Genomic DNA, 12,933 nt, shown 5'->3' with positions numbered 1-12,933 from the left:
CTGCACGTATGATCATGGTCTGCACTGTTCGCTATTCAGTCAGTACACTTTCAGTAAACACCCCCTTTGAATAGTAAGTGGCACTTCCTGAATTGAATGATTGACCAGTCCACTTTTGAAATTTAGCAGGGTAAAGGTTAAAACTAATGAAATAGTTTTGTAATTAATAGAAACGACCATTTTAAATATCTGTTTTATACAACTTCACGAGAATTTTATGATTATTTTTTGGACACTGCCATCTATTATTTAGTTCCAAGCGATAGTTGTTAAAGTTGAAAACGGGACAAAGACAAAAGCCACTGCATGACACTGGTATATTTTTAATACAGAAGAGTGGATATATATGTAACAGTACAATCATACTAAGAAATGAATATTGACTGAAGAGATATATATGTGTACAAGTAACAGTACAATCATACTAAGAATTGAATATAGACTGAACTTCCTTCAAATAAAAATGAAATAAACGTCCTAAACATTTTGTATAATACTTCTAACTGAAAATTTGAAATGACCTACAAAGTCTTAAATAATGCACATATCCGTTTTCGTTTCCATTATTTCACCCACAGAAACATAGTGAAAAGGGAAAGACAGAGGACGACATGGGAAAAGCTCATTCCTGACGCACTGTTACACAGATCGTTCGTACACGAACACGCTTCAGTTCCGCCTTTGCTATCACATTCGTCTCCAAGGCTAATTGGTGAGCAAACTCTAATTACAGCTGTAACAGAAAATAAAGATTTATAACTTCTATTCTTTAAAAAAGTTATAACTTAAACAAGAATAACTGAGATAGCAGTAGTTTGTGAAACTTCCTCAGCGCGTACAAAAAACTGCTTAAAATGTACAAAGTTATATGTTGTAAAGGTAAATGTATCAATCTGAAAACATTAATATGTTCGGGGATGTAAAAGTTGAACAAATTTAGCTGGTCAGCGGCCTGCTCATAATGCTTAAGTACTATCTGTAAAGTACAAATACTGGTATACCATTAAGCAGTTATGCTCATAGAAAACAACCTTCATTTAGAAAGAGTCTCTTTGGGTTTATATATTGCAATAGCTGGTTCTCAGAAATCGAGCCTTTTCTCTTCCAGTTTTATTTGCACAATAACTATATAAGTTTGAATACGAATTTGACATTTTGAATTAAATTAGATCAATAATGGGCAAGACACGAAAATAACGGGACATACTAATCTGTGAAATAACGAAATTATTTGAACAAGCAGAAAAAAGTGTAACAGAGCTGATATACGGCTTGGGTGTGCCTTCTTGCCATGATGGCACAACTGGTGCTATGATTGCCCCGTGGTGAATTTTGAAACAAAGTTTATCATTATGGCTAGAAGGCATAGGCATAATGAAATCGTTTGTTGACCTTTCCATTATTTACCATTTCATTTTGATCAGTACGTATTTTTTCAGGCAATACTTAAAACAGATCTACTCTTACAGTTAAGCACGAGAAAAAAGTTGCTTCCCTGTCAAAAAGTTATCTGGCCTTCAAATAAGTAACTAGGGTATAGAAATGTATGCCTTTATATTTTTAAGTTAACCAAAAATCCAGCGACATGCTGTGTGCATGAAGTCTTCTGATGTTGTAATGATAACATCAGCAATATCATTAGCATGGTATTATCATGTTTCATAGTTTCTAACATTTTGTAAGTGTCATTTGTGTCGCATATTTTCATTCGCAAAGTCAGCAATAATTCAGAATCGATCAGGAAACAATCCAACACCCTTTCATCCGTCTGTTACTTTACTACGTGACGTCGGCGTCAGAGTGTCATTATAATCATCAACGGCTTTTTTGTTACTTTTTATAGTAAGGTATATAATATCCAGTAATAGTTCAATAATTATCCTATAAAAAGACGTGTTTGTCGCTACAAGTTATAATGGAATATGCAACATTTGGCTACAATTCTTATTAGAAAGAGCTTAGTTACACATTAAAACTGGCGAAAAAGTATGAATATCGGATTACAAACAAAGAAGATATAACCATTCATTCAATGACACGGCAGCCATTTAGGACAGAATGACATAACATATCTCCTTATATAGGCACTACCCAATCTATACCAACTTAGATAATCACACTTTGTAGGTCACAGTTTGTAAAAAAAAGTGTGTATTAAAATGTACAAGAAATTTAAGTTCTATTTTTAATGGTATCTAATAAAATATTTGCCATAAATACCATATTTGGTTACGGCTATATAAGGAAATAACGATAACATCATTATGCTCATATGGCTGTCATTTCATTATTTATAATTCTTAATTTGGCATATCAATTTTGTTTGTAGTCTGATTTTCATATGTTTTGTTCATCAGTTTTTAATGTTTCATTATGCTCTTTCTAAATAGAAATGTAAAATGTTATATATTCCCCTGTAAGTCCGTTTAATTTACAATGGTTTAGCGAAATGTTCTTACTTCCATCCGTCTTTGTTTTTAGACAGGATCCAGCGCAGGTGTCTGTTCTAGCATTACTGTCATCAAAAGGGTCGTTGCATCCTAGGCAAGAGTAACATTTGATGCCTGATGCACTTGAAACTGAAAAGAAAAGAAAGTATTAAAAGTGCATAATTGTTACAAAGCTTCATCATTAAGGCGGTGCACCCATAATGGCATTCGGCAATTTCCGAATATATATCAAACGATATTGTTCGTATATATGCGAATCATTTTAAGAAAAATATTGAAGAAAATTATTAACAGAATTCATCAAGTCTTAATAAAAATGGTACATATATAATAGAGATTGCAAAAGAAAATAAAAACGAATTCTATAGAATGGGACTAAAACTTTTTAATCGAGACCAGAAAACAAATTTATTTTATGTGGGGCAAAAACGGTTCAGTTACGAGAAAAGAAAATTAAAGGCCTAGATTCACTACTATATAAGTGTCTCCATCCCCAAATCCAATATACAACTCTTATCTTATCTGCTGCTGATCAGCGATTATGTAATAGTAACTGATTAGCAGCAGAGACACCAACTAGACTATAAAGATGTGTGGAGTGGAGTTGAAAGAAATTATTTTTTATTCAGTGAAAGTGAAATGATAATAATAATTATTATTTTGATATTATGTAGATGATAATAACTATTACTTTAATGTTATAATAATGATAAAAATAATAATTAAAATAATCATAATAATAATAATAATAATAATTATAATTATTATTATTATTATTATCATTATTATATTATTATCATTATTATTATTATTAATATATTAAATATAGGACGATAAAAGATACAGTAATAATATTGAAAATAATAATGATAATAAAACACAAGTATAGTGAAAATTTCATGAGTTCTTTGTGCTGACTGAAATATTTTTCGAATTGGAAATTAATTTTCTTGTATTCATGTAATCAACATTATTTGAATATAAAATTATTGTGTTCCATCTATAATCAATTTTCATTTTCAGTATGTTGCCAAAAGTTACTTGATTCATGCTTTGCTTTGTTACTTTGAAATGCACATTCTGTTTTCAATTTAGACAAATGTTATTAACAGTATTCTGCAAGCTTTAGATGAGTGAAAGTCACATTTTTCAGAAATATCACTATTCTCCAGACAGAATTTGAAAAAATAAAAACTTGCATGTTTATTTAACTAAGTTTCTCATTATTTCATTATTGTGAAAATAAGTTTCTGATTATTTTATTATTGTGTTTGATTAACAAATATTTTTCTTTACATAGAAATGCCAAAAACAAAACTAGTATAACTTTAAAAGTTATCAATTATTCATTTATTTAACTAAGTTACATTGTTTCCCCTTTTCACTAATAGATACACTTGTAAGGCAGACTGACTCTCCAATAAACATGACCCTTGTTTATTGGAACCATACTGTGATGGACATAAGCCCCCAACTGTGCTGGTGAAGACAAAAATCCCTTGGCCCACTGCCAAAATCTAGGCCTTTAAGAGTAAAATGCAAAATAATGTCTGAAGAACAGGAGATCAAAGATTAGATCATACCATTAGCTCTCTGTATGAAAGGTAGATTGTTATTTGAGGCTGCTTGTTACTTTCTTTAACGACCTTTGCCACATAATCTTCTACGCGTAACTGAGATGCGTAACTTACAGAAGACTTTACATGACTTTGTGGCTGATATATCATTATATTCAGAAAAGTGTGATTTAAGGGCTTTATCATGGAACATTGAAGGACAATCCACCTGTTTTGACCATGAAGACTTTTTAGAATTACAATTATGATATATTGTTTCTCTGTGAAACTTGGGAACGTAGCAATGATAATTTTACTTGGATGGTAATGAATGTTTCTCAATACTAAGAACAGAATCTTTTTCAAATCGAGATAAAAGGGGTCACGGTCAAGTGTGCCTGTTTCATAGAGATGTTCTTAAAAATGGTATCGAAATCGTTGAAACTGACAGTAACGGTATATTTTGGGTAAAATTGAGAAAGGACTTTTTTTACAATGATTGTGATGTATTTCTTTGTGTTATATATATATGGGCCGTTCCATGAGAAATCCTGTATTAGTGACATGATATAATTATTGCATTAATTAGTAGTTTAAAATACTGGAAAATCATTGTTTTTCTTATGTTGTTCCAGAAACTAAAATCTAATATATTGTAATTCAATTATCTAAGGCAAATCAAATTCTACCATATTTTTATATATTAATTGTTATTTGTGCTGTCATGGCAACGGAAATTCTAAAGCACCCATGAATCATGATTATATAGAGGTGTATAGATAAAAGGCCCGTGATAAAACCAACAATATACGTTTAAATTACTTTACGGTAAAATCACTTTTAACTGTTCCTAAATATTCAAATGTATGATGTTTAGTAAGTGATACGCATAATTTGTTCCATTAAAGTCTTGAAAAGTACACGCCATGCACAACGACGTCATATTGATTTCATGAATTTTAACACGTTTCAAAATGCCTTCTGTGACTTACTTAAAAGCATTGTAGCTCTTGAAATAGTGAAGATAATTACTTCAAATTTTCAGATTTGAAAGGTTAAATAATGTTCTTCATAAAATTTTTGTTATCTCAATTTTGAAATTTTTGTCACTAATACATGTTTTCTCATGGATCGCATCATATATATATATCCATGTCTGATACAAGTAAAAGTATTAATAGAATTTATGTACTACTATTGCAATACGAGTTGTTTCCCTTTGTACGTAATTTTGATATGATCTACCATAAACCTCACAGGTTGGCTTTAGTTTTAGATGTATACCATTAATCAACGATAGTGAATGCATCTATATTGATGTTTTGAAATGGGACAATAAAGATACGAAAAGATTAATAATTTTAGAGATATAATTTAATTTTCAATTTACAGAGAATTTCTGATATATTGCATGAGAAACCGTTTAGTGTTTTTGGAGAAACAAATACAATAAGAAAAAAGAGAAATAACCGAAAAGGAAAACATATAAAAATCTTGGTTTAACCAGGAGTGTGAAGATGCCAGAAGAGTTTTTAAACGTGCAAACAAAAAGTATTCTACGAACAGAAATACTTATTACTAAAAGGGTTCTTTACATAATCGCTAAGAGGCGAGCACGCACATTTCATTTGAATCAGAAAAAGAAAATGTCATCTTTAGCTGGTAAACATTCGCAAAAGATTTGGAAAGAAATTAAACAATTGAGAAAGAAGTCTACTAAAAATGAATATGAACAGGCTCAATCAAACCGAGCCTGCAACATTTTCGTTTTTGTCGTGTTGAGCGACCTGTGAAGTTTCCACTTTTTCTATTTTGTCATTATGAGCATTTTAAGAACTTGTTTTCAAATGAAGAAACAGTAAAGAATGATTTTTGAGGAACAGCTGAATAGTTGTCATGTTGTTTTAGTAAATTTAAATGTTGATCAACTTGACATTAATTTCACGATCGAAGATGTTCTTTCTGTTATTTCTGGATTTAAAAGTGGTAATAGTCCTGGAATATATCAACTTATTCCTGAAATATTTATTGAATGTAAAACCATTTAAGCACCAGTGTTTTGTGAACTGTTTAATAATATTTTTAATACAGGCGCGTATCCTGAATATCTGTGCAAGGGTGTCATTGTACCTGTGCCCAAAAAGGGTGATCCAAATGATGTGAATAATTATAGGGGTATCTCTCTCTCTAGAAAACTGTTTTAATATTGTTAGACATGCCATTACACTATGGGGCGAAAGTACTGAAATATTGAACGATTTTCAATTTGGTTTTCTGAAAAGACAAACGTACTATTGATTGCGTATTTGTTTTAAATTCGATTATCATTAAAATGATAAAACATGAAAAGAAAAGGGTGTATGCATCGTTTATAGATTTCATAAAGTGCTTTGTATAGAAATGGAATATGGCAAACATTAATAGTGTCAGGCTGACTTTAAAAGTAATTAGAATTTTGCGTAGTATGTATAGTTGTGTAAAATCTTGCGTCAGAGTAAATGGCTCCCTGTCAGACTTTTCTTTATCTTGGTGTAACTTTGACGTCCAATCGGAATTTTACTAAGCTCAAAAAACATTGTCCAATCAAGCATTACAGGCACTTTATTCTATGAATTCTTTATTGATGTAATTGCTTTGAATGTCACAGAAAAGATAAAATTATTTAATAGTATGATTTTGTTGATCCTTACATCACTGTATGCTGTCACGTGACCTGGCCACTGTTAATATTTCCTACAGGGGGACTTTTTGTCGTATAACACGGCACTGACATTTGTATTTCATCGGCTGTACACCATTACCTCAGACGACAGCTTGATTTTCTAGACTTTGCCCTTGAATGCAGCATAAACAACGGAAAATAAATATAAGCGGTTAGAGACTCGGTTTTTCGATTTTTCCATCCTTTTCTTCCACGATTTCTGCCATTTTATGAAGCACACATAGACTATGTACAATATATGTACATAGACAAAACGTGTGTATCAACAAGTTCCCTGAAAACTGCATATTTCTTTAAAAAATACTCGTTTTAAAAGTTGCCAAGTGTACTGACAGAAGGCAGAGGTTATTCTGTCGGTGTACGGACAGACGTCGGCCAAAAGTATACGGTAAGAAGACTGAAATCCAAAGATTTTCCTACGAAATTATGTACTGAAAGAAGACAAAATCCTGACACGATCACAAATTGCCTTATAACAGAATTTAGAAGGATTAATGTGGTCTATATTTGAACGGTCTATATTAGTGCTACACATTTTTATTGTGTTTACAAAACATTCTCCAGTCTCTCTAAGCTGTCAGAATCTTAAAGATTATTGAAAAATTAGAATCAACTTGTTTCTGTTTTTAGCTCATTTGAATGATGGTTTAATGTATTTATGCATACAATCAGATCTATTCTTTTATACACTTGCTTTAGACGACATTAATCTGTTGGAAAGGACTACAGTGTTTTGTTTTACCTGATCATGTGAGCTAACCTGAACGAATATACAAGCTGTAATTTTCTTTCGATTTATCACTATATGTCGAAAACGGATGCCTGCATAGCAAATTATTATCCATTTGATTTTGATTCTGTCATATCTTAAGTAAATTAGAGTGCAGTTATAAATCAGCCTAACACAAGCTTTGCTGGACTGGGATTGTTTCCACCAATTTTGTGAATAATTATTCCAGAAACATGGTCATAATTTCATAAAGGCCGGATTTAGAGTAAATATTGGTCAAAATATTCACGAAAAACATCACTAAAATGACCTAAAATTGCCGAAACAGCTAAATTTTCTATTAATCTGCAGCCTGCGAAAGGCACAAATAACATAAACTGTAACACAAAAGTGTTAAAGGTATTGCATGAATAAGAGTTCCGTTTTTGCACTCAGAGCGTAAACCTAATAACCCTAGAGACCGCATAAAAGATATCTAAGGAAAGAATGAACAACGCATTTCTCATTAGTCCACTGTTAAAATTCCTCTTCATATACCGGGTATTACTTGATACTGACCAAAACATGGATTAATCCAAAGTGGTTCTATTATTCATATACAGAATAATAACTAATAAAATGAATGAAATTTATGAACAACAGTTGATTCAGGAGAAAATCTGTTTAAAAATGGATAATTAATTTCAATGGGCTACGAACACTTAAGTGTTACGGATAGCAAATATTGACCCGCAACTTATAAACTACAATCATTTGTGTGAAAACATCTTGATATGTCATACCCTTTGATGATTTGCAACATTTTAGTTGAAAATTGAATGACCTATTTAACACAACCCCGAAAAATATTAAAAAATAACGCAGGTGTATACTCACAATTTTCACTACAACTTTTATATTAAAGGCACATCTGAAGTTTCATCTATGTATATAGGCAAATATTTTACTACAGACAGAATTTCTTTAAACTTTGTGTACTGACTGAGAATCAAGTTTTAAACGGAAATCTGTATTAAAAATCATTTCTAAAAAATCCAATTTTCAAGGGCAGATAATTCAAGATTAAGGCAAGGAAACTGTACTTTTTAATTTATATTTCTGTTTTAGTCATCAAAAAGAAATTCGGTCTATTGGAAAGACCAGGACTTTGGGTCATCATTTTGTCATGTTTATAGTACAAGACAATTGCCACAGTGTCTATATTGACATGGTGCAAAATTTCCTTACGGACAGAAGTTCTTCTTTAAACTGTGTTTACTGACTCAGAAGCAAATCAAAAAGAGAAATATAAAATAAAGCAAATCATAGGTACCCAGCCTTGGTCATGAATCGTCTGCCCTTGAAAGTCGGAAAATAATGAAATAAAAATCTATTTCAAGGGCAGATAATTCATAATTGCACCGGTACCTATAATTTTTGATATAAATTTCCGTTTTAAACTTGATTCTCAGTCAGTACACAAAGTTTAAAGAAATTCTGTCCGTAGGAAATATTTTGCCAATATACATATAGGAAACTGTCTGATGTATCTTTAAGTAGACAAACTTGATTTCCAAAAGAGCTTGGAGCTCTCTAGTGACATACCAACTAAATCTATATTTTAACTGTATATTTGTTTTTGTTATAAGTGTACTTTCTCTATTATGAAATACTGAATTTCATTTTGCATCAGCATTGCGCTCAAAATAGCCATTTTTGATGTCTATGTTGATTTTCTTAAACACTAATGATAGTACCTACAAGGTGTAAAATATATCTATGGAAAGGTCTTCATATGAACTTTAACATGCCGTCATCAATATAACTTATTTCAAAGCATACTTTAGTAAATGATCCATAACATGGCACTTACTGAAAATCCCTACTTGATCTTGTCTAAGGCGATACGTCAAAGTAACATTTTAAATGTCGATCATAAACAACATTTCAAATGGCGACTCAGAAGTTTCTTCTAAAAGAGCAGCATGCCATACTTTGGTAAACCTAATTTAAAATTCGTGTGAAATATTAAATAATACTTTGTATTTGCACGAAGACTTTACACAATTATGACGTAAGTGAGCTCGAATGTTCAGGTAAAACAAAACACTACAAAAAAAAGATTAGAATCTCTTCGTACTTTCCTTCCCAACAAATTAAAGTCTTCTAAAGAAATTGTATGAAAGAATAAATCTATCGGATTATATGCAATTATATTTAACATCCAAAACGATTCAGATTTAATTTTAAATGAGCTAAAAACAGAAACAATTTCACTCTAATTTTTCAATAATCTTTACAACTTTGTACGGTATAGAGAGACTGAAGCTGTTGTTTCGAAAAACATTGAAGATCGACACTAATGGCGAGATATAGACCAGATTTTCCTTCTAAGTTCATAGGCAATTAGTGATTGTGACAGGATTTTGTCTTCTTTTCGTACACAATTCGTAGGAAAATCTTTGAATTTCTGTCTTCTTAAAGAACACTTTTGGCCGACGTCTGTCCGTACACCGACAGAATAACATCGGCCTTCTATCCGTACACTTGGCAAATTTTAAAACGAGTATTTTTTAAAGAAATATGCGGTTTTCAAGGACCTGGCTGATACACACGTTTTGTCTATGTACATAGCCTATGTGTACTTTATAAAATGGCAGGAATCGCACAAGAAAGGGATGAAGAATTCGAAAAACCGAGTCTCTCCTCGTTTAAAATTATTTTCCGTTGTTTTTGTTGCATTCAAGGGCAATGTCTAGGAAATAGAGCTGTCTTCTAAGGTAATGGTATACAGCCGATGAAATACAAATGTCAGTGCCGTGTTATACGACAAAAAGTCTCCCCTAAAGTAAATATTAACAGAGAAATCAACGAACAAATAAAGAGCCTATCTTTATTCAATATCCACATCCGCCATCTTTACTTTTTCTTGCCGTACACCAGGTCACGTGTCAGCATACAGTGATGTAAGGATCAGTAAAATTATACTATCAAATAATTTTATCTTTTCTGTGACATTCAAAGCAATTACATCAATAAAGAATTCATAGAATAAAGTGCCTTTAATGCTTGATTGGACAATGATTTTTGAGCTTAGTAAAATTCCGATTGGACGTTAATGTTACACCAAGATAAATAAATAGTCTGACAGGGAGCCATTTACTCTAACGCAAGGTTTTACACAACTATACATACTACGCAAAATTCTAATTACTTTTAAAGTCAGTCCGACTCTATTAATGTAAGCCATATTCCATTTCTATACAATAACTCAAAGCACTTTGTGAAATCTATAAACGATGCATACACCCTTTTCTTTTCATGTTTTATTTTTTAATGATATTCGGACTTAGAACAAATACGCAATCAATAGTACGTTTGTCTTTTCAGAAAACCAAATTGAAAATCGTTTAATATTTCACTACTTCCGCCCCACTGTACAATGGCATGTCTAACAACATTAAAAACAATTTACTAGAGAGAGGGATGCCCCTATGATTATTCACATCATTTCTGGGCACAGGTACAATGACACCCTTGCACAAATATTCAGGATACGCGCCTGTATTAAAAATATTATTAAACAGTTCACAAAACACTGGTGCTTAAATGGTTTTACATTCAATAAATATTTCAGGAATAAGTTGATCTATTCCAGGACTTTTACCACTTTTAAATCCAGAAATAACAGAAAGAACATCTTTGATCGTGAAATAAATGTCAAGTAGATCAACATTACTAAAAACAACATCACATCTATTCAGCTGTTCCACAAAATCATTCTTTAATGTTTTTTTTGTTTTTTTAAACAAGTTCTTAAAATGCTCATAATGACAATTCATTTTTAGTAGACTTCTTTCTCAATTGTTTAATTACTTTTGAAATCTTTTGCGAATGTTTACCAGCCAAAGATGACATTTTCTTTTTCTCATTCAAATGAAATTATCGTGGTCGCCTCATATCTATTCTGTAAAGAACCCTTCTAGTAATATGTATTTCTATGTTTCTATTCGATCTGTTCTTAGAATACTTTTTGTTTGCACGTTTAAAGACTCCTCTGGCGTCTTCACACTCCTGGTAAAACCAAGAGCTTTTATGTTTTCCTTTTCGGTTATTTCTCTTTTTTCTTATTGTATTTGTTTTTCCAAAAACACTAAACGATTTGTCATGCAATATATCAGAAATTCTCTGTAAACTGAAAATTAAATCATATCTCTAAAAGTATTGATCTTTTCGTATCTTCATTGTCCCATTTCAAAACATCAATATAAATGCATTCACTATCGTTAATTAACGTGTCAGGTTTATGGTAGATCATGTATAGTATAGTACATAGAGTACATAATTATATTGATACTTTTACCTGTATCGGACATGAAAACCTATATATATATATATATATAAAAACAAAGAAATACATCATAATCATTGTAAAAAAGTCCTTGCTCAATTTTACCCAAAATATCAATATTTCAACGATTTCGATACCATTTTTAAGAACATCTCTTTGAATCAGGCACACTCCACCGTGACCCCTTTTATTTCGATTTGAAAAAAGATTCTGTTCTAGGTATCGAGAAACATTCATAACCATCCAAGAAAAATTATTACAGTTTGATATTCCTTCGATGTTCCATGATGATAAAACACTTAAATCACACTTTTTTGAATATAATAATATATAAGCCACAAAGTCATATGATGTCTTCTGTAAGTTACGCATCTCTGTTACGCATAAAATATTATGTCATAAAGGTCGTTAAAGAAAGTAACAAGAAGCCTCAAACAATCTACCTTTCATACAGAGCGTTAATGGTATGATCTAATCTTTGATTTCCTGTTCTTCAGACATTATTTTGCCTTTTTACTCTTAATTTTCTCAATTAAGAGATATTTGCTTTTCCCTTAAATGAGCCGTTTTTGGCCCACGTAAATTTGTTTTCTGGTCTCGATTAAAAAGTTTTTGTCCCATTCTACTGAATTCGTTTTTATTTTATTTTGCAATCTCTATCATACCATTTTTCATTAAGACTGATGAATTTTGTTAACAATTTTCTTCAATATTTTTTCTTAAAATGATTCGCATATATACGCATTCCAAAGTTCTCATCACATACCTTCATTTAAAATGCTATCTAAACTTTGAATTATATAATTATATTGAAACATTATATAGCTAAATTATTACAAATTATTCAACGCCGGTGCACTCTTTCATTTCTTATAATTTCTTTGATGTTTATCAAAAAGGTTTACATTTTATATATATAATTACAATAAAAAATGTAGCTTTTTCGATTTTCAAAATTACTCACCTGCAATCGCAATAAGTAAAATACAAAAGTAAAAGACATTCAAATTCTTCATTTTCAATAGTAGTGCTCTCCTTGCTTATCCTTTTAGCACGCAGTCCGACCTTCAAATGAGTAAACATTCTGCTGTTATCACATTTACCGAAATGCGTTTTTTTTTCAACCGTCATTTCAAATATCTTTG

The 12,933-nt window shown here is 31.2% G+C and overlaps 1 protein-coding gene across 1 annotated transcript; it reads right to left on the bottom strand.

Moving 5' to 3' along the window:
• Positions 1-307: 307 nt before the first annotated feature.
• LOC123555551 (uncharacterized) lies at positions 308-12,861 on the bottom strand. The gene is made up of 3 exons (XM_045346160.1): positions 12,753-12,861; positions 2,460-2,579; positions 308-733 (listed from the first exon to the last, which is right to left on the bottom strand). Exons 1-3 carry the CDS (start codon positions 12,802-12,804, stop codon positions 564-566), a joined length of 342 nt encoding a protein of 113 aa, XP_045202095.1. The 5' UTR covers positions 12,805-12,861; the 3' UTR covers positions 308-563.
• Between the last annotated feature and the right edge of the window lie 72 nt (positions 12,862-12,933).

This window comes from Mercenaria mercenaria, chromosome 7 (assembly GCF_021730395.1).
Source record: "Mercenaria mercenaria strain notata chromosome 7, MADL_Memer_1, whole genome shotgun sequence".
Taxonomy (NCBI): domain Eukaryota; kingdom Metazoa; phylum Mollusca; class Bivalvia; order Venerida; family Veneridae; genus Mercenaria; species Mercenaria mercenaria.
Note: the sequence above shows the minus strand (reverse complement) of the source record. Positions and strands in the feature narration are given on the sequence as shown.